We start from the raw sequence: 23,869 nt of genomic DNA, 5'->3' as shown, positions 1-23,869 counted from the left end.
TGGTGCTCTGACAAACTGACAGTGTGTACTGTAACTTAACTAAACGAAACTTAACTCAAATGTTATTTGAGGGAATTGGCCTAGATACTCTCTAAGTCTAAAGTCTATGCCACCTCAACATTGCCATCAATTACTATAGAATTCTAACTCTGCATTTCTAGCTCCTCATCATTCACCATAGATCAGGCATTGCATTAGATGCTAAAGAGATGAGTACATATTGTTTCAGCCTTCAGGGCTCAAAGAGGGAGAAAGGATATCTGAATCAATATTGATACTTAGATCTGAGGAGGAATGTCAATACAGTAACACTAAGCATAGAGAAAGGAACAATGAAGCCTCATGTAAGAGGAATCATCCAAGGTAGATGTTACAAATATGTGGCAGTTTAATAGGCGGAGGAGGCACGAGGACGTAGAAACACAGCAGAGACAAATGGTGTGTGCAAAGGGTAGTGTCTTCAAGGACCTCAGGGGCTGGTTGGGAGGAAAAGAACTGTGGAAGGAGAAAAGGCCAGGAGAGGAATGGTCATGACAGTCCACTGAAAAGATCCTAAGATGATATGGGACTGACTCAACGTCTGTTTTGAAACATGAATTGTGGCAGCTACTCAGAGGGTGAGCTTCCAGAAGGCAGAAGGGAGAGGGAATCTGATGAGAACTGGTAACGCTTAATCTAAGGCAGACACTGTGTGGATGATGACTGTCTGTGATACTAATACAAAGGAAATCCGCCTATTTCTAGTGATATCGGTGTCAGTGCTGGTATTTTGTTCAGAAAATCGGAAATCTTGTCTTGTATTCTTTGTCCTAATGGCAGACCACCACATACTCACCTAAGTAAAAGTTAAAATTGTACCTCTAGTCATGGCTCAGCTTCTCAAAAAATGCTTTAGATAGGCTTGAGGATTTAACTCAGAATTTACCTGAATCCCTCAATTTCTCTCCCAGGAATCATGGAAGAGATAACCCAGACCTAGAAAATTGTGGGAGGACAGTGAGTTACTAACTGCCAATCTCTCTACCAGAGAGCAAGAATGTTGCAACAAGAATCAAATCCAGGTCTTTCCTATGTCAATTTTTATCTCTGACATAGGCTTTAACAACCATTCTCTCATTCCCATGAGGCTTAACTTATTCCTACTTGAATTCTGGCCTATAAATTGTAGAAGTAAGCACAATCATTCATTCATGTCCATAGAATGTAATTTGGTACTTTAGTAATAGAATATTAAATGATGCCTAGGATAGCCATATGAATAAATGGGTCTTCATAAAAGCCTAAATGGTTTTAGGGAGTTATTTGGACACTGGAGACATCTGTACTTTTTCTTAGAAATATTTTAGAATTCTAATCAACCTATCACTAAATGTGTTTAGTGATAGATTACCATATATCATTCATCTCTGCCTTCAAATATTTCCTTCAGATAACCTTGCTAACATTTTTATGCATTAATTTAGAAACTTCTGATGGAAATGCTGTTCTAGAGGTCATTAAAAACATCTTCTGATCATGCTATATGCTGTTATCTTCTGCTATATATAAATAAAATACAACAAAGCCTGGCTGACTTCCCCATGCACATTATTCAATGTAATAATATGCTAAACCATAGCACTCTGTTTCTTCATCTGTTTCTATAGAACCAAATGCCTTCAGAATAGTATCTGGAAACACCACTACTGTATCTGAATACTTTTATATGCATGTATGAGATAATCACTCATTATGCAGAACATAAGTGAAGAGCTTACTAGTGAAGAACATACTAGTGAAGAGCTGCAAGATCAAGTTCATTACAGCCTCATTTCAAGTTCCATCTGGGAATTAAACTTAAATTGAGGCTGAAATGGGTTTTGTTATCCCTATTGTGTTCCTTAGGGAAGATGGTTCACGATGATCAAGAGACCGATTGTCTCTGGGGTGGAAAACACAGAGTTTGGGATAGTTCACAACATGCACACACACGGTAATGTAAAAATTAGATACTTCCACAGAGAGTCCAGAGAGTCATATTTTTTTTTTCTTTTGTTGAGAACTGACTTAATTGTGAGTGCTTGCCTGGATTAAGGATTTGCAACATTTATTTTAAGATTTTCTGATCCATTACTAAAACAAGTGCTGTGATTACAGGAGGCTGGATAATCACAAAGGGTTCCTAAATCATGCTTAAGTATATCCACAACCAGATAATGACATCGTTGGGCATGAAGTATTTAGGAGATAGAGATAATAATATACATAAGGGACACAATCTTTATTATGTACTGTCTGAAACAGGGAATAGATAAAGGTCTCTAAAAAGGGAATAGATAAAAGTCTCTAAACCTTTATTGCCTTATTCAGAACAATCTGTTCTACTGAACTTGAATGGACACTTCAAAGTCAGCTAATTTTCACTATAATCATCAGCTAAAGATTGCTTACTAAGCATCTTATGACATAAGAGTAACCAAGTATGTGTGTATGAGTCCATTCACTAGTTTGAACCTTCTAGATTTTTTATTTTGCTTCATTAATTCAATAAATGTTTTTTATGGGCCTACTCTGTGCATTTATAATTCAAAGTCACAGGAATCATGGGGTTAACTATTACACATTCATTTTCAACAGCAGAGTGCATTAAAGTTGATTTGATGGTTAAGTAGACAACTGTGGATATTGACAAAGTCATTGATTCCCAAGAAGCACCTAGGAAAGGATTCAAACTCTTCTTGTCATTTATAGTGAAACACGTGACTCTGAGGTAGAGATGGACTTGGGACTTTACAGACAGAAGAGGCCGTGGGAAATACACTGTCAACTCCAAATTCATAAAGTATGGCAGGTCTTTGTCAAGCAGGAAATTTATTTTTTTTCTTTCTCTGATTTTTTTAAAGTTTATTTTGAGAGAGACAGACACATCATGAGTGGGGGAGGAGCAGAGAGAGAGGGACAGAGAGAATCCAGCAGGCTCTGCCCTGACCTCAGAGCCTGATGCAGGGATTGAACCCACAAATCTGTGAAATCATGACCTAAGTCAAAACCAAGAGTTGCATGCTTAACCAACTGAGCCACTCAGGTGCCACCTTTCTCTGATTCTTATAAATGCTTTAAGGCTAGATGAGATAATGCCCATTAAATTCTTTACAAGAGTACAAAAAGGGAATTACATTGGTATTCAAGTTAACCAAAAGGACCATATTATACACATTATATTCTGGGTCATCAGGATTAGTAATCATAAAGCAGTCATGTTAAATCATAAGTTTTAGAAATAGTATTTGTTCAATGTTGTGTAAGTCTTATTTAATTTTCTACAAATGTGTCTTTTATACTCAAAGTTTTGTTCTATGGAAAGTAATATGAATCCTTCAACAAAAACAACAACAAAAGCAATTAGCATATGAATAGTTTATGAATTGGAAATGCTTCTTCTTAAATTAGAGACACTTAAACTATAAACACTGCTACTGTAAGTAAATTTGACCTAAAAAAATCAGCCTACAGAAGATAAAATGTTAATTTTTTTAATGCTTATTATTTTTGAGAGAGAGAGAGAGAGAGAGAGAGAGCGAGCAGGGGAGGGGCAGAGAGAGAGGGAGACACAGAATCAGAAGCAGGCTCTAGGTTCTGAGGTGCCAGCACAGAGCCTGATGCGGGGCTTGAACTCACAGACTGCGAGATAACGACCTGAGCCAAAATCGACGGCTTACCCAACTGAGCCACCCAGGCACCCCAGAGAAGATAAAATGTTAAATGGTATCTCTCTCTTCCAAAATGCCAAACTTACAAAGAAACCTTTGATTAGGAAATGAGATGAAATGGTTTTATGGCATAGAGACTACATAAACGGAAGCAGATGATGCTACCTATAAAAATTTAATCTCACTAAAGAAGTAAGTCATAGAAAGATGAAGAAAGTCAGTGTCAAGGACTTCTGATTCCCAGGACAACCTAAAGCTTCAGGTCCCAGGAAGAGGCTACTATTGGATGTTTTGGTTAGTAACAAAGTGCCAAAAATGACTGGAAGCCACTAAGCCTAAAGACATACAAACATTTTATAAGGAAGTGAAGAGCATCAAGTTCTAAATTGGCCAATCTAAATCTGCAGAAGTTTGGTAATGTTAATATATTATGCCTGTGGTTGTAACAGGATACACTGATGAAGGTGGAAGTTATGTAATCTTCTCTGGAAGTCCGAGCAATACTAGTGACAAAAGGAAATTAAAGAAACAAGTCAACTTTGAGCTGTATTTTGCAATTGAAATACTCCTTTTGTCCTGTCCTACTTACTCAGGAACCCTGAGGACTATGATCACAAAATTTTCTCACCTCTCACTTGTCAACCACCCAAATGATGGAGAAGTGAAAAACAGTAAGGAGACAAATTCTTCTCTTAAAGTTTATTATGTTCTGTGATGTCAGGGTACCCATATTCCAGACTGACAGGAACCATGGAAATAACTAATTACAGATGGAAACCTATAAATACATCATCACATAACAAACCAACAATTAGGAAACATAGCACATTTCACAGGAACTTTGTGATGATAAAAATGTTCCATTTTAATATGAGGATGTTAAAAACCAATTGTAAGTTCTTTCTAGCTGCACTATTTTTTTTTTTTAATCTGTTTACCTCATTCTAAAGTTACAGAAAATTAATTTATGGCCAAATTCTTCATTGGGTGCCACTTACACAATCTTTATTATTCTTCTTCTCCAATGTTGGTTAGTGATTGAAGCTGAGAACAGAAGCAAAGTTTCTTTCACTGGCTGGATTTATCTGTTTCCACTTAAGATTCAAAAATGGTTAAAGTCTCAGTAGCCAACGCAGAAGTTAAAGACAACTTGATGGGTGCAAATCCAGTGTTGGACTTGAAATTAAGAGGTCAGTCTGTACTGACGTGAATATTAGTGAAGACTCCTGAGCAAAACCAGAAATAAATTTGCCTGGGTATATAGATTATGGAAATTCTTACATAGCCACAGGCAAGAGAAATGGAAGTATAAAATCCGGAACTGACAACATTCCATTACCAATGCATATATTATACCAAAATTTGCTTTCTTCTTCCCTAAAACTTTCTGCAAATCCATCTCCTCTTTGTGCAGTGCTCTTTTTGCTTCTTATTGAACATTTCTAGAATCCATAGTGCTTAAGATTTAGTAAGAATTAAAAAAAATTTTTTTTTCAGTCCATTATTCCTTAAGACTCAACTCCAGTGCTACAGGCAAAGTGAGCATCAGAGGATCTCGGCCTCCTGTGAACACTTAGAGTGCTTTCTGGATCTAACCAGATGGCATTCACCACATGCAGCCTGCATTTTATTTATTTGTGTATGTCCTGTCTCTTGTACCAGACTGGAGTTATTTTAGGACAAGGAACATATTTTACGTACCTAATGTGCCTTATACTAAAGAATAGTATATAAAAATACCACTTGAGTCAAGGTCCCTCAAGAGAGCCAAGTGTCACTCCTTCTGACAACGATCCTGCACTTGGGCCATGACCATGCTAGTTACTCAATAGATAAATGCCTTTGATTAAAATTGATTGTGCCTTAGCCTTAGTAAATACCAGAAGCTCATTAGCACAACAGAGAGATTTAGAGTAATAGTTATTTGTATACCAATTTGATTTTCTAATCAGTTTATACTATCAAAAAGACTTGAAAATTAGGACTAATTCTGAGTTTTGGCCTCACTCAAATAAAAACAATCCCTCATTTTCACAAATGATTTTAAAATGAACATCACTATATCACTGGGCTATTATTTCTCAGATTGTGCCTTTTCCTCTTTTTTCCCTTTTGAGCATCTCTAAGGAAGCTATTTTAGATACAATCTGTTCTTTGTTCCAACAGCATATAATGGAACAAAAGGCTAGATATTCTCCAGTTCAATATTATGTTGAAAGCACTGTAGAATTCATATACTATTCTTGCTTAACAATTATGATGAAATACTCAAGACAAGAAAGGTTTGAGATTAAAAAAAATAAAACAAAACCCTAAAATAAAATTCTATTTTGCAGAAGTGTATTTTAATATCACTGAAACACTTTAATCCCATATTAAAACCAGTGGGGAAGGCTCTTGGACAAAACCAACTTATGAGATCTGTTGTAAGATATCTGGTTCTAACACAGCTGTCTCTCATTCTAGGAATAAAGGGTAGAGGTTCATTCGGGTTAAGTAGTAATGGTGTTTATGAGTCTTAGGAGGAGGTCAACTAAAATTGACACCAATGGGAGAGATTAGGTTTTTGATTGCGTCACAGATTGTGAGCTCAAATACACAGTCTTGCCTGCCTCAGTCTGATGAAACCAGTTACAAAGGAGAAAAATGCAGACAGGTTAGAATCACCTAGGAAACCAATGTGTTTGTGGAGGGATAAGGACTCCTAAATCTGGATACTTATAAAAGTCACTTCTCTAGTTTTTCTTAACGTCATGGTTTTCTCAGAGAGCATAACTTGATAAAGTGATCCACTTTTAATATTTATTGCCATTATATCCCAATCTTAAGCCTCTAGCAAAACATGCTGAAATTTTTAGAGTACCTAATAGTTTAATAGTCTCTTGTGGGTGGAATGTGTTTTTTTCTTTTTTACCTGCCCCATAATAATACCAACTTAAGGTCACCTTCTCTTAGCAGTCCTAACAGTGCCCCACAATCCCTCCAATACCCTCTGACAATTAACTACTCCCTTACCTTGGTTTCCAAAAGCAGTTTATACATAATATCATAGAAAACTTAACCTGTTATTATTTATTTGTATGTGATTTTCTCCTAATAGGTTTTGAGCTTCTCCAGGATCAGAAATATATCATATTCATATATGTATCTTCAATATGAAGCATGATTCTTGGTAAATAATAATCACTCAAACATGCTTCCTTCCTTGATGTAAGAGAATATTCAGAGCCATCTCCTCTTTATGGTGAATGAAATACTTTTTAAAGAAATAATTAATAGGAAAAAAATAAACCAAATAAGAAGAAATAATTAATAGCACTATGGTCAACCAAGGTCAGCCTATGCAGGCCCATGTTGAAGTAGATCATCATCATTCTATAAACATGCCCTCTATGGGACTTCTGAGGGAGAGATGGCTGCACCCCAACAAAGACATAAAATAGAGTTAGCTCAGGGGTGGAATCTCTTCCTTCAACTTCCCGCCCCTGTGCTTCAGACCCTCATGAGGAAAAAGCGGGTGCTGGGTAAGCACAACTGCTCACTGACATCCTTTCTCTTTGACAACAGTGCACTGCTTGTTCAGCGGGGAGACAAAGTGAACTTGAACCAAGTCCAAATGGTCTCTCTCGCCAATTTTCAATCTTGGGCAAGGCTTTATGGTCTGGTTTAGTGTAACAATCAACCACAGATTGGCTCTAGAGTTGCTACATGCTTCGTACGCGTGACTCATTTTTGGTTTTGCACCTTCCATGATTTTTCATTTCAGCAGGCCCGAAGAAAATGCCCCCATGGAATACATTTTTAAGATATTCATTTTTTTACTTAGCTATATAAATGTTTGGTTGCAGGGCCCTTAAATAACCTATTAATTTGGTATCATAGGCTAAGAGTATGTTCTATTATAAAATTCAACCTCATTTCTTACAGCCCAGAAAAGATATAATGTGGCCATCATACTTTCTCTGGGCAATGCTGATAAGGACAAAAATGAATACATTTATATTTCATTACAAAATAACAATTATCTTGATAGAATTGGGAGAAACCTTCCTAGACAGCAGTGTATAAGACAAAGGACTACATGTTTTCACTTACTACACAGTGAAACAAAGTTCTTTTATAAGGGTTATGCAATTTATGTATTCAGGAACAAAGAGATTGAAGATAGATAGCTCTAGCTAGCTAGCTAGCGAGTCTAGGCTCTTAGAAGCGTGGACTTGAAATAAGACGGACTGGTTCTACCATTTCCTGGTTGTGAAGATTTGAGCAAGTCATTTAATCTCTCTGTTGCTGTTTCCTCATTACAGGATTAATCTTTAGGGTTTAAAATAATGTTTAAGGGAGGAAATATTTGCAAAGTGATTAGAAAAGTTCTTGGTATATAGTAAGCAATTTATAGTGGAAAGAAAAAGAAGGAAGAAAGGAAAGAAGGAAAGGAAGGAAGGAAGGAGAGAAAGAAGGAAGGAAGAGAGGGATGGAGAGAAGGATGGAGAAAAAGGGAGGGACATTTTCTTCTTTTACTTTGTGTTCTTCATGTTACATTTAGAACATAAAGTGCAATTTTGCTTGTGATTATTTATAAGAGCATCAAAAACAATGCCTTTGAGAGGCAATATCTTTCAGGGAAGGCAGAAGCAGTTGTATCTACTTTTATATCGTAAAGGGATTTAAATGATTAAGCAGAACATGGCAACCATTTTCAAATACTTGCAGGCTGACATAAGGAAAGAGATACTGACTTACTCTATGTTGATCCAAACAGATGAGCGGATTAACAGGGTGAAGTTACAGGGTGACAGATGTCAGCTTAACATGAAGGTAAGTTTTATGAAACGTAGAACTGTCCAACCACAGAATGGGTTGATACACCAAGTAACAGACTCCCTGCTACTGGACGTGTGCACATAAAGGTTAGCTGACAATCTGTCAGGGATATTGTACAAGGAATTCCTGCCTTGCTTGGCAGGGTCACTAGGTAATCTTTAAGGTCTTTTACAAATATTACAGTCCTAAAATACCACTAATATGAAAAGTTACGAGTGCACAGAGATGGAAGGAGTTTGAAAACTGACTTCTAGGAGAATAATGTGAAAGCTTGAAAAGTAACATTTTATTCTGTACCTAAAGCTTGAGGCCCTTCATCAACCCATGAAAATAACGATCAAAGGAATCTGCCTGGTATATTTGGGAGCAGTTGATGTGCCAATTTCCAGGTATTCTTCTTTTCTCAATTTATCTCATTTTAATAAGATACACACTGTTGTTGTTATTATCGTTGTTTTACTTTACATTAAATGTGTTGCTTAATATTAAATTCAGTGGCTGAAACAGTAGTGTATGAAAAACACATCTCTCACAAGTCATAACGATTGGGTCATCTGAATACAGTGCAGTTTAAAAACAAGACCAAATTAGGTCTAAGCAAAATGAACATAAATATAATTTATATATAATTTACTTTGCATATATATATATATGTGTGTGTGTGTGTGTGTGTGTATATATATATATATATATATATATATATGCATACTAATTAGGACTTTGGCTTTCACAGTAAGTCAAAGGGTAGTATTAAAAAAGTTCATTGCAATTCACTTTTCCATTTCAGTTATTTTATTTAGATCATAAGTCTTGCAAGGCTGCAAAATTCATTTTGTGAAAAAATGTGGCTTTAGACTATTCTCTGAAATGGTTTTACACTATCTCCTCAAACCTAGAGATCTAACCTTGCTCCAATAATTCTGTATAAATTCTCACTGTTGCTTAGAGAAGCATATCTTCTCTCAGCTCAGACCCGAGAAGGGAATGTCCTCCAGCACGTCTGCTCTTGTCCCCACAACAGCAGATTCAAGATATAGAATCTTCCATTGAAAAGCCTTCCACAAAACTCAACTACCTGAAGGGCTAGCTTTAACTTAAGAGCAATATCTATATTAAAAAATAATTACTTTATTAGGCATATATTCATTAACATAAGACCTTGTGAGGTGTTGGGCCAGAAGATATCTAGCTTCCCTTCCAACACTGATTTAACAGAAAAAAACGTATTTATAGACTTCTTTTATGAAAGAAATGAAAAAATCAACACTAACCACACATGTTCAGACTCTTCAATAAAATTTTTATCTTAGGTTGAAATGCATATTTTGCCTTTAGGTATCTTGTCATCAATGGAGATGAAAGGCCAAAGGATGATAATGCTGCAAAATATTTCTTTATATGTGAATAAAGAGTACTGCTTCAACAGTAATTTACTATTTCTTTACTTGCAGAGCCAGGGCAAGAATATCAGATTACCTAGCCTTTTTCATGGAGGAGAAATAAACATCTATGGGGAGTGCAGACTATCTTCCTTGTAACAACTTTCTCTTTTAGCTGCTGGGGAAAATATTCAGTTTAGATGATCTGCAGAAGCAGAAGGCTTCCCTCTACAAGGGGGAGAGAACCCTGCCTGCCTGGAAGGCCCTCACCATCCACAGTGGTCAAGGGGTCCCAGTCATGAGAGTTAGAAATGAAAGCTGATGCATGCCTTTACTTCGTCAACCCCCATACAAATTAGAAAGCTGCTTCTTCTCTCCTACCCGTCAAACACATGGGCTCCGATTCTTTCAAGATTCTTTTAGTTTTTTTTTTTATTGTGATAAAATTAGTTAAATCAAAATTTTGCTTCTACTACTAACCAAACTCCAGAAGGAAATTAGCAGAGTTTAGCAATATATTGGCAAAATGTACTAATTCCAATTTAGCTTGAGATAAGGATATTCAAAAGGCAATTACTAACTTCCAAATTAAACTTAAAATTAAAAACATATACATAAATCCATTTTTATTAGCACTAATATGCCAACATCCTCAAATTCTGAAGGCTTTTAAAAATACTTAGTATTTTTCTTTTCTTTTCTTTTTCTTTTTAAATATTTATTTTTGAGAGAGAGGGAGACACAGAATCCGAAGCAGGCTCTAGGCTCTGAGCTGTTAGCACAGAACAGAGCCCCACACGGGGCTTGAACTCACAAACCATGAGATCATGACCTGAGCTGAAGTCAGACACTTAACCGACTGAGCCACTCAGGTGCCCCTAAAAATACTTAGTATTTTTCATTTTCCTTTCATTCCCTGCATTCACATGAAGACAGTACATCCTTCGTTTGTTCTTCAAGGGATGTGGGCAAAGGTGGCAAAATAAACATTCACACATTTATGACAAAACTAAACAAAGCAGACTGCAAAGGAACATGACTCTCTTTTACTTGGCATAAACAGAAATGGGAAACTGTTTCTATTGTCCATTATGATCTCAAACCATAACCTCAGTAATATAAAGTTTAAATTTATAACAGAACTTTAAGGATTTCATTTTGGAGAAATGATAATTGACTACATAAATATCAAACTGTATTGTTTGCTCAAAATAGGTTTATTTAATCCCCAAATAAAGCACCATTATTTAGAATTAATTTTCAATTATGTACAGTATCTCCAGTCTGTTCAGGAACCACACAGTTCACTTGGAAATTTTAACTTATTAACATCCACAATAAAGTTGTATTTATGAAGTCCAACCACAGAGGAAAAAAAAAAAAATTAAACTCAGCAAACGCTTGCTGGAGTTTGGGCTTTCAGAGGCTGTTAAGCATGCGTTTCTCCTGTGGTCAAGCTGAACCCACAACAGCACTGTTCAACTGCTTCTGCTGTCTTCTGGCATTATGACCATGTAATATTTAATCATACGTACCTTTCATAGATGCACGTGAAATTTTGTTATCTGATTGGAAAATGATTTTTATTTATTTTTTTTTTTGTGACTAGAGAGAAAGAAATATATTAATTTCAAGAGCAGCTGCTATAAAATCAGTTCATTCTTGTGAAGAGGCAGGCATTTCCCTCTTCCTTTCTGGCAAAAATAATATCTCTTGACGGGTCTAATATGCCTTTTTCTCACTTTTGTTCTAGTGTTTCCAAGAGGAAAAAAAAGTCTTTATCATAAAATCAAATAAAACTGTGTTATAAACATTCCATATCTGAATTCATGTTATAAAATTAAATTATGGAACAGAAACTGAACAAAGGATGATATCTATTGTATTCCTATTTTCCAGTGCAAAAGAGCAGTCAAGGTGATTTGCAAACTCTGAAGCATATAAAAATATAATGATATTATTTTCTCAAATAGTTGAGAGGACAGGCATCACTTTGAAAACACATAAATTCAGATGTAAAAGACTGAATTTTTTTTTTCAGTTTGAAAAAACTGTAAATCAGTATTATTCAACTTGATTTGACAAGTCAAGTGTTAAAAATAGATGTAGGAGGGGCGCCTGGGTGGCGCAGTCGGTTAAGCGTCCGACTTCAGCCAGGTCACGATCTCGCGGTCCGTGAGTTCGAGCCCCGCATCGGGCTCTGGGCTAATGGCTCAGAGCCTGGAGCCTGTTTCCGATTCTGTGTCTCCCTCTCTCTCTGCTCCTCCCCCGTTCATGCTCTGTCTCTCTCTGTCCCAAAAATAAATAAACGTTGAAAAAAAAATTAAAAAAAAATAGATTTAGGAAGTCTTTAGCTTAGGATAGAGAGAATGTTTTATGTGGTTTTATTCTTAAGTATTTAAATCCTGCCTTGTTTTAAAAAGAATTCAAGGCAGTTTAAATAAATACATAAAATTCAGAAAGATATCAAGAATGAAAAGTGGGAAAGAAATAGTAAATGCAAGAGTATGTCATAAAAATAAATTAGGAATGAGGTCACTGTATTTTTTAAAAAGACCCATTAAAGAATGCTATCCATTTGTAGTAGAGGGAGCACAAAATTGGCCATGAGGTTTTTAGAAGTCTCTAAAAAAGGAAAATCATAGGGGCACTTGGGTGGCTCAGTCGATTAAGCCTCTCTGACTCTTGATTTTGGCTTAGGTTATGATCTCACAGTTTGTGGGTTCAAGCTGTAAATCAGCTGACAGCACAGAGCCTGCTTGGGATTCTCTCTCTCTGTCCCTTCCCTGCTTGTGTGCTCTCTCTCTCTCTCTCTCTCAAAAAATAAGTAACAGTCGGTTAAGTGGCCGAGTTTGGCTCAGGTCATGATCTCGTGGTCTATGAGTTCGAGCCCTGTGTCGGGCTCTGTGCTGACAGCTCAGAGCCTGGAGCCTGTTTCAGATTCTGTGTCTCCCTCTTTCTGACCCTCCCCTGTTCATGCTCTGTCTCTCCCTGTCTCAAAAATAAATAAAACGTTAAAAAAAATTTAAAAAAAAAACAGTGTTATAAAAAATAAATAAATAAACTTAAAAAAAAAGAAAATCACAAAATTAAAACTCACAGGCACACACACAATCACATTCAGCTACCCCACCTGCACACACGAACACACACACACATACTTGAATTGTTCTGGAGAATCATAAAGAAGCCTAATGTTAATGCTGTAGAAAAAAATATTCATGGAGAGGGAAATTTACGAGGAAATTTGGAAAATGTCTGCAACATAAATGAACCTTGAAACAGTATGCTAAATAAAAGAAGTGATTCACTTGGGGTGCCTGGACAGCTCAGTCAGGTAAGCCTCTGACTTCAGCTCAGGTCCTGACCTCGAGGTTCACAGTCCCTGACCTGCATTGGGCTCTGCACCGATGGTACAGAGCCTGCTTGGGATTCTCTCTCTCTCTCTCTCTCTCTCTCTCTCTCTCTCTCTCTCTGTCCCTTCCCTACTTGTACTCTCTCTCAAAAGAAACAAATAAACTTAAAAAAAGACCACACATTGTATGATTCTATTTATATGAAATATCCAGAATATGCAAAAGTGATGAACACGTTCTAAAATTAGATTGTGATGATAATTGTAAAACTTTGTGAATATACCAAAATCTATGAATTGTACTTTTTAGATAAAATTTTTTTCTTTTTAGACTTTAGATAAACAAAAAATAATTTTTTGGTACCAATAGTGTCTCAAATATTTTATGGGCATTCTTTTTTTTTAAGTATAGTTGAAACACAATGTTACATAAGTTTCAGGTGTTCAACACAGTGATTCCACAACTGTATACTTTATGCTATTCTCACAATTGTAGCTGTTATCTGCCGCCATACAACGTTATTACAATATCATTGACTGTATTCCCTATGCTGTGCCTTTTATCCCTATGAGTAATTCATTCTATACCTCTCACTCCCCTTCACCCTGAAATGGATGAATTGTATGGTATGGTATGGTAGGTGTGTGTGAATTTTATATCTCAGTAAAACTGTTAACAGTGTAATCCTATCCTTACGCTAGACTGAGGATTATGAAACCTAGGTGTGCATCACAGTCATCTGGAGAGTTTGTCAAAGCACTGATTGCCGGGCCCCGATCCTACAGTTTCTGGTCCAGCAGGTCTGGGGTGAGGCCTGATAATCTGCATTTATGTCAAGTTCTTGGGGGATGCTGATGCTGCTGGCCTGGGGACCACTCTTTGAGAATCAGTGCATAGACAATGTGAGTAATTGAACGGGCTGGGTTTTTTACTTTCTTCAGTATGGTTTGAGAAATCAAACCAATGCACAGTTCAGTAGAACTAAGTTGATGAGATACTGTTATGACAAAGAAGGTGGTAGCAATAAGAACAGTAATGGTGACAATCGCCACATCAATAACAGCCGTAGCAACATTTAATTTTTACTGGTTCTTACTATGCAACAAGTACTCTGTTAAGTACTTCCATGATCATTATTTAATCTAATCCACACAATAGCCCTATGAGATGAATATGTTGGTGAGATCAACACCGTAAGTTAAACTTTACCAAGTACTTACATGATATTCCTGTTACCAATTTTTTCATATACCCATTTCTTTCACTTTTCATAGCAAGATCCCAAAGGCTCTTAGAATTTCATTCTCACTGCCAAGAAGTGGAGAACCAGGCCATCTTTCCACAGAGTCTTTCCTTTTAATCACTAAACTATACTCATTTCTCTCCACCGAGCTGGCTTAATTCTTAGATTTTTAGAGGTCTCAGAGCAATGACTCTGCCAAAACAATGCTGTGATACTTGAGAAATATCACATGTGATTTTTTACTATTAATAAACTACCAATTTTCCAAATGATATGCCTTATAAATTACACTTTCGACCCCTGTAATGATGTCATTCACACTCCTATGAACCCTGATAGACTCAATGAATGGGAGAGAATGGGGTGTAATTGTGCATAATATATCTTTGCTCATAGGACTTGAGACCATTATCCTCGGCATAAATGCATTATGCTGGGGATTTGAACTTCTCTGTCATCTATGATCTTCTGAAAAGAATAAAAGTTGGAAGTATTTTGACTGCTTTTCCATAAACACTATTGACTCCCAATTGAGCTTTTATGAGACAGTGGCCAATGAAGACTTTCAGTTTGTTCTCCTGGGGTAGAGACTGGAGCATTACAAGTAAAATTCAGGTGACAAGGAGGGTTGAAACCTTTCTATGACAGTGTTTACCCAAGTAGACTGAACACTCTGATTAAGGCTAGAGTTTTTACATGGTACACTGATGATGTATTGATTTTAACAGTTTTGGATTTATTTTCATGGGCAGTAGGACAAACATAATAGGTACATCAAGTGCATGAATTCGTGAATGTCATTCCTTAGGACAAGGTTGAAATAAATTATCGTTTGTGTCACACTTCTGGAAAGAAATTATTAGATTGTTTAATGAAAAAGATTTGGGAAGTGTTATTGTATGGGAACTGAATGCTCTAACAAACCTGTCAACTTTAAAAGCAAGCAAGATCTGAGATAGAACTATGATATTTGTTTCACATCCCCGTGTTTAATTCTGAGTTGTATCTCTCTTTGAACGTGGTGTTTGGGTCCAGCAATATGTGGCTGTGTCCACTCACTTCCTTTATTCCTGCATCCTCCCAGGAGCAGAAACAGACTATCTAGATTTTGGCAAAACTGCTTTCCACATGTTCAGGCCTGGGCCACATGCATCTCTGGCTTTTTTAAGGAAACAAGCCCTTTCTAGGACTAGTTCCTGCTACACCTAACTTTCCAAGTGCAAAGGTATCACTCACCTCCCTAATTGCCTCTGTGTGTGTGTGTGTGTGTGTGTGTGTGTGTGTGTACACATGTGTCTCAGCTGGAAGTCTCCATCCCTTTTCTAAAACGGAGTACTAAAAAGTCTCATACCACAGACTCCTGTCAAAACACTGCACTTCTCTCTCCAAACCCAAGAGACCTTTCTCATCTACTCTTCTGTGCTTTCATTTTTTTTTTGTAAAAATAAAACAAATAAAAAATATTCTTAAAAACTGTCACTCCTGAGACTCTCTTATCTAGAACTTTACTTAAATGCAATAACTCAGCAGTTTATATATGCTAAATCCCTTTCTTGGCTGGCATTAAATGCAAACACCCAATATATGAAACATATATTAAAGATGAGATGTTGGAAGTGGAAATGCAAACGGCCATCAATGTTCAGTGTTCAATATGACTTATTACAGAAAAATATAAATTAAAACAAGATATCACTTTTCACCCATCATATTGCTAAAAAAAACTCTTACAGTGCAAATATTTGGGCATGTGGAAAATGGGAACATATGTGCATGGGTTGAGGGATACAAATAGTATAGCTATTTTTAAGAGCAATCTGGTAGCATCCAGTAATATTGAAAATATAAACACCTTACCACCTATTTCACTTTTATGTTCATTACATTGTGAAAATTCTCATACTTGTATTCATGGACATACTCATGAGTATGTCTACTGCACTATTGTTTAATAGCATAATATCAGAAACAACCTAAAATTTGATAGGGAAATAGATAAATTGTTTCCTATAATATAAGGGAATACTATACAGCTATTAAAGGAGAGGACTAGATCTTATGTATGAACATAGATCTTAAAAAAAAAACCAAAAAATGATACCAGTGAAGAGAATAAGTTATTGGATGTGATACACATTATGATACCATTTATGTAAATAAAACATTTAACAAAGGTGATGATTAACAAACAGTGCCCTTAGCCTTACCCACTGATATTCCCAGTCAAGAACTCCCAATTCCTCCTTGCTGCTTACCTAAATTGTACTCATCCTCAAGATACAAACCCTACCTTCCCCAGGGCCACCCCAGCCCACAGTGATTCCTTTTCCCCTCTGATCCACTCTGGTAATAACAGTTTTAGGCATGTGGCCTGATCTACCTCATACTATCCTTGTGGGCATTAATAGAGGATCCTCATATAGAATGCTTACTATAATTCTTAGTACATAGCAAGAAGAACTCATTGACTACTAGATGCTATTATTATTACAGATGCTTTTTGCCATTTGTTTGGCACGGTACTCTGCCATAGTAGATATTCAATAAATGTTTACTTTTGACTCTGAATATGATGATGGCATAGTTCTGTGAGTAATATATTTGCCCAGGCCATCTCCTGGGATGGGGTTCTTGGTTTGTTATTTACCAGATATCCTAAATCGCTAATAAAGTGTGTGGGCATTCAACGTTGGATAATGCACGAATTCTACTGCCCGAGCACCCAGGCACTGCCAACCGGGGCCACAGGTCATCACGAGCTCTCTGTTCCAGGCTCAGTTGTTCCCAGATTCCCTGGATGCCATCGGCAGGGTTCTCACCAGATTTTCAAACCATGTAGCCCATAGTCACTGAGAGAGAGTTTAAGCCTTTTAGCAACCAAGTATTAATCTTGGGATTTTCTTCTAAGACCTTGAAGACCAGGGAAATTCCTCAATTTCAGGAATATCTGAAGAGGCATGGAGGAGAAACATGGGCTGGGGAAGAATAGGCAGGGTAGGTGGCAATGGGGAGAGCATGGGAGCAAGCAGAGCACCTAACACCACTGGGCACGGAAACTTTAAATGAGCTATGTCATTTAACACAACCACCACAGGACAGGGGAGGAAACTGAAGCCTGGGGATTAAGTTGTCCATAGATGTACAGACGATGAGTGTTAGGATAAGGATCTAACCCCAGATCTCCCTGCCTCTAAAAACTCATGTTTGTGGCAGAAGTTACATCTATTTTAATTAAATTCATTTATACGTGTTTCCATTAAATGAAATGAAAAAACATATATTCCATAAACTTGTATTTCTAGGCCCTCAGGTAATAATTACAAGAGCAAATGTGTGTGCAAAGCTGGTAACTGCTCTGGATGACAAGCACAGGGTCTCACGCCACTGCTAGTAGAAAACAAATCTAATACACAAAACAAATTAGGAAGAAAAAATAGACCTCCAAATCACAAGTTTTTTAGTTAACAAAATAATATGATTTGCAACAAATGCATGAAGATTACCTAAAATCAGCACACACGCTTTGTTCAGGAAGTTGAAAGATTTTCGATAGATAATTCTTCAATTTTTCCAATGAGTTCAGTTTTCTTTTGATGGTTCATCTGTGGATATCTTGTTAAAAGATGCTTGCTCTTTGGGGCGCCTGGGTGGCGCAGTCAGTTAAGCGTCCGACTTCAGCCAGGTCACGATCTCGCGGTCCGTGAGTTCGAGCCCCGCGTCAGGCTCTGGGCTGATGGCTCAGAGCCTGGAGCCTGTTTCTGATTCTGTGTCTCCCTCTCTCTCTGCCCCTCCCCCGTTCATGCTCTGTCTCTCTCTGTCGCAAAAATAAATAAACGTTGAAAAAAAAAATTAAAAAAAAAAAGATGCTTGCTCCAACAAGGTTTTTTTAAAAAGTGCATTCTTTGCACTCTCTTTCACCTTATGGTAAATTGAAGCAAAAACATCCATATGGGGTCAGTTTTCACATAACTATTAGCAACCCTAAGATGAAGGTGACTCCATCTGGGCTTATTGCTGTCATTCATCACAGATACGGACTGAAGTAATGCAGCAATACAGTACTGAAGTTCTCAAGGGAAGAGATAATGCTTAGTGATAATGGAAAAACTGTTCCTGCTTATGCTGTTCTACACAAACACATCCCTTTCGAGTAGTCAGGATATAACAGAAAGCTTCCATTGCCTCTGTCTATAATGCTTATTATTCACTTCAATATTTGAAATAGATAATATGAAATAGTAGCACCTTTTCTCTGACTTGTACAATCAAACAAAAGTAAGATGAAATAAAAACAAGACTAACAAAAGAAAAAAATAAAGTTTTCTATCTTAACACAAATGAACTACATGACTCAAAAGTAAATCTCACAGAGAATGCAAAACATGAGAAATAAAACATTTACTGACATCAATTGGTTAAGGATCACTTGTTTATAAAGCAGAACATTTGACAAGTTGTGAAATAGAAATAGCATAAATTTCAGGTGCAACATGTTGAAAATAGGACATTCAATAAGATATTAAAACTCAATGTGGCTGATGGGCCTTTTAGTCTCTCTCTTATGAATTAATTATTTACTAAACTTGAATGATGAAAGCCCTGTATCTAAAGGGTGACAAATAGGTTGTATGGTGAAATAAGCCCTGATTAATCTTACTAACGGCATATCAACTATCTTAATTTTAAGGAGCCACTATAGAATGACAGATTGCAGAGGAATGTACCATAAGGAAAATAAAAGTTACAGACAACTGAGCAATATGGTGTCACATTGTTACCTTGTATATACACATCATCCCTGGGTTCCTGTTAAGGGAAATAAGATTGCACTGGTATTTTCATTTTAATTTACTTTTTAGTGGGTATTAAATTTCCCAACACAATCATTTTTCCATAGAGCATGACATTTTATAATCTAGTCAAATTTTGTATTTAAAACCCATTCCTAATTGTCTATTAATGAAATATAAACTCAAAAGTCTCTGCTAAAAATTCTGTCTGTAAATGCACTGGGACAAAAGGGATCTTAGCATCATGGAGATTCCATAACCAAAAACTGAGTGCTGATATTGCATTATCCCTTTCTATAAAAAAAAAAAAAAAAAGTCTGCCAATTACGCAGCCACCATTTTGTAACTTTCCACTATACATGATCAAGGGAGAATTTGTCAATACACATACACTTCAAAACTCAAAGAAAGGATAAAACAAATAACTCAGCGAAGAAATGGGCATAGGACATGAACAGACAGTTTTCCAAAGAAGACAATTAGATGGCTAACAGACACCTAAAAAGATGCTCAACATCCCTTATCATCAGGGAAATACAAATCAAAACCACAATGAGATACCACCTCACACCTGTCAGAATGGTTAAAATAAACAACCGAGGAAACAACAGATGTTGGTGAGGGTGTGGAGAAAGTGGAACTCTTTTGCACTGCTGGCGGGAATGCAAACTGGTATTGCTACTCTGGAAAACAGTATGGAGGTTCCTCAAAAAATTAAAAATAGAATTACCCGACAACCCAGTAGTTTCACTACTAGGTATTTATCCAAAGGATACAAAAATGCTGATTCAAAGGGGCACAAGTATCCTGATGTTTATGGCAGCACCATCAACAGTAGCCAAATTATGGAAAGAGCCCAAATGTCCTTTGGCTGATGAATGAATAAAGAAGATGTGGTACACACACACACACACACACACACTCAGGAATATTACTCGGCAATCAGAAAGCTTGAAATCTTGCCATCTGTAACAACATGGATGGAACTAGAATGTACTATGGTAAGCAAAATAAGTCGCAGAAAGATATATATCATATGATTTCACTCATATGTGGAATTTAAGAAACAAAATAGATGAACATAGAATAAGGGATGGAAAAAGAAGATAAAGAGAGGGAGGCAAACTATAAGAGACTCTTAAATACAGAGAACAAACTGAGGGTTGCTGGAGGGGTGTTGTATGGGGGGTGGGCTAAATGGGTGATGGGCATTAAGGAGGGCACTTGTTGGGATGAGCACTGGGTGTTATACGTAAGTGATGAATCAGTAAGTTCTACTCCTGAAACCATTATTACACTACATGTTAACAAATTTAGATTTAAATAAAATTAAAAAAAGGAGAGATATATCACGCTAATAGTCTTACCACAAAGCCACTAAAATAAATTACTGCAATGTGGCAGGTTTAAATGAGATTGACTTCAGTCAAGTGGTTCTCCACCTAGTCTCCATCCCAGAAGCTAGTTTGTAGAAGGACTCTTGCCATTCAGCCCCCAAACCCCAGGGTTTCTTTCTTTTTCTTTCTTTCTCTTTCTTTTTCTTTCTTTCTTTCTTTCTTTCTTTCTATTTAAAATGTTTATTTATTTTGAGAGAGAGAGAGAGACAGAGAGACACAGAGACACAGAGAGAGAGAGAGAGACAGAGAGAGAGAGAGAGAGAGAGAGAGAGAGAGAGGCAGAGTGTGAAGGATACAGAGTATCCCAAGCAGGTTCTGTGCTGTTAACACAGGCCAACACGGGGATCTAACCCACAAACCAAACCACAAGATCATGACCTGAGTCAAAATCAAGAGTCAGATGCTTAACTGACTAGGCCACGCAGGTGCCCCAAACCCAGGGTTTCTAATGAGGGTTGAGAATCATTGTTTTTGTCTTGCAATATAGGCAATTACTAAGAGTTCTTTACAGAACCAGATCTTCCCAGATACTCTGCTAACTTTCTATTCTGAGGAAGCCCTTTTGCTATTTCAGCCAAGCAGATTATAACCAAAGGCACGTCTCAGTAATGTGCACCTGTGAGTAATATTGGCTATGTAGGAAGAGAGTGAAATTTTTGAAAATAGTACAAAGGAAGGATTCAGAATATGCATTAAGATAGTTTTTTTTTTAATCATAACCTCTCCAAAGCTTTCAATTTCATCTTCTGGAACTTTTGCTTGTAAATATGTCATAACTGAGTGATAATTTCATTCTAATTATCTAATCTAATTATCTAATTCTAAATCTATCTAATTCTAAATGCCTATATATGTGCAAAACTTCCTAACATATATATATATATATATATATATACACACACACATATATATGTGTGTATATATATATATATATATGTGTGTGTGTGTATATATATATATGACCTGAACATTTTAGAAACCTGTGTTATCCATCCATCCATCCATCCATCCATTGAACATTTGTTGAGAACCTGATATCATTAGGCATTGCTCTAGATCCTGGAAGGCTGCAATGGACAAAGGAAAATAAAAATACCTCCTCTCACAGAGCTTATGCCGGTGAGTAAGTTTCTGATTAAGCAGCCCAATGAAGCTTTATTTAGTTCTCTTTATCTATGACATTTTGTTTATTCATAAATAATCTGAACAGAGAGAAGCACAATACAATTGAAAAATTTAATAGAGATAAGGAAAAAGTAAAACTAAAAAATGGCAATATTATAACCTCGATGAACTTAAAAAAAATCCAGAGTAAATAGCCTGAAAGGTAGTTAGAATAATTCAAAGGTAAACTGTAATTAATGTTAAATAAAATTAAAAAACCAATATTTTCAAAAGCATAAAAATCAAACTCCTTTAAAACACTGATTTATTTAAATCCAAGGTTGTGTCCCAGAATATCAGTAAAGTTCTTGAAAAATTTAGATTCCTGGATCCACCTCAGATTTCCCAATTATAAACCAATAGGGTCCAAACATAAGTAATATTTAAAAACTCCAGAAACAGTTTGAGATGCATTTTAAAGCCACTGTCTGAGGGTGGGATTTCCTAGATGGCAGACCAAGGAGTTCTGAAAATCCTCTTTCTTCCAAAAAACTATGACAATGAAAAATACTAGGAAATGGAAAGTCAAAAACACCCATTTCAGGACCCTGGTAATCAACTGAAGTCAAGCAACAAGTTGAGAACTGGTTCTTCCTGGAAAACTGCTGACAGGGGGTAAGAAGAGAGGAAGTGTGTGGCCTTCCTGCCTGGCACTGCTCCCATCCCTGCCCCTTTCAGCTCAAGTTCTACTAGGGTGAGCTGGCGGAGCACTTGACCACTCTGGGGGAAATGCCACTCCCAGGAATTGTCTGAAACACCAGTATTCTTGGATGAGGACAGTGGACCTCTTGGCTAGCCTGAGATCGCGGTTCTACTGGGGTTGCTCCCAGACTAGCCATTAATCTAACCAGGAGATCCTGAAAATGAGAGAGCCATGGAGGGATTTGATAAACTTTCACACATCCTGGCCAACTAGCAGGACCTAACAGGCCTGGTGGAAATAAAAGGGAGCAGGTTTGAAAATGCCTGAACTTTGAATATGTTCACAATCAACAGATACATCAACAGTGTTTGGAAACCTTATTGGATTGAGTTGTCTGAGCACAACTTCTATCTGGCTTATTATCATTGGCCACCAAACTACAGAGACCCAAGGGCAACCCCAGGAAACAAGGCTTAGATATAAGAGTAAGAACTAAATTACTGTCTTGAATATAATTGAAAACATAATTTAAAAAAAAGACAACAAAGTTGATACATAGTTCTGAAAAACAGAAGGCAACATTATGAATTCCTATTTGGATTGTTCTTCCTTTATTCAACCCGTATTTATATTCATCTTACTCTGGACCAGACACTGTGCTCAATGCCCTTGTACAATGGTGAACATAGTAGATAAGGTTGAAATTAAACAGTTGATGTTCTAGAACTAGAATTTGCTCTTCAAGGTCTCAGGATTTGAGCAGGTTACTCTAGTCTTCTACACAGTCTGAAATTTATAAAAGCACACATTTTTTATGAGTTATAGGACTTATGTAATACACTTTACCCTTGAACAACAGAGGGGTTGGGGCACTGTACCCCTGCACATTGGAAAATCCATGTATAACTTTTGAGTCCCCTAAAACTTAATTAGCAATAGCCTACTGTTGACAGGAAGCCTTACTGATAACATAAACAGTGATTAACATGTTTTGTATATTATGTGTACTATATACTGTATTCATACAATAAAGCAGGCTAGAAAAAAGAAAATACTATTAAGAAAATCATAAGAACATAAAGTACTTATAAAAAAATCTGCATATAAGTAGACCCAAGCAGTTCAAACCTGTGTTGTTCAAGGGTCAACTGTATTTTAACTAACAGATTTGAAGGTGCCAAATACATTACCAAATAGTTCTAAGTGATGTTATTTTATTTTATTTGGTACAAAGAGAATAACTTTAAAGTATAACAAGGTCATCTATGTTTGAGTGCTGGCTCTAATATTTTCTATGTGAAGTTTTTGCCAAAACATTCTAGAGCTCAGTTTCATTATTTATAAAGTAAAGGAGGTTTCACTAGATTTCTAGAGTGACTCTTTG

At 36.6% G+C, this 23,869-nt stretch overlaps 1 protein-coding gene across 9 annotated transcripts in view; it reads right to left on the bottom strand.

Annotated features, from left to right (window-relative positions):
• The window catches only part of INPP4B (inositol polyphosphate-4-phosphatase type II B), a 789,997-nt gene that overhangs the window by 23,333 nt on the left and 742,795 nt on the right, over positions 1-23,869 (bottom strand). Inside the window, exon 26 of one of the 9 annotated variants that reach the window (XM_040473163.1) lies at positions 939-975. The exons of 7 other annotated variants lie outside the window; for them this stretch is intronic. In XM_040473163.1, the coding sequence (XP_040329097.1) occupies positions 954-975 (22 nt within the window). In that variant the 3' untranslated portion in view covers positions 939-953. Of the gene's footprint in view, positions 1-938; positions 976-21,113; positions 21,124-23,869 lie in introns of those variants that run through there. One more of the 9 variants, XM_040473174.1, reaches the window with a different exon arrangement.

Source organism: Herpailurus yagouaroundi, unplaced genomic scaffold, assembly GCF_014898765.1.
Source record: "Herpailurus yagouaroundi ecotype Mexico unplaced genomic scaffold, PumYag 28, whole genome shotgun sequence".
In the NCBI taxonomy this organism is placed as follows: domain Eukaryota; kingdom Metazoa; phylum Chordata; class Mammalia; order Carnivora; family Felidae; genus Herpailurus; species Herpailurus yagouaroundi.
The sequence above is the reverse complement of the archived record's forward strand: the minus strand, read 5'-3'. Positions and strand labels throughout refer to the sequence as shown.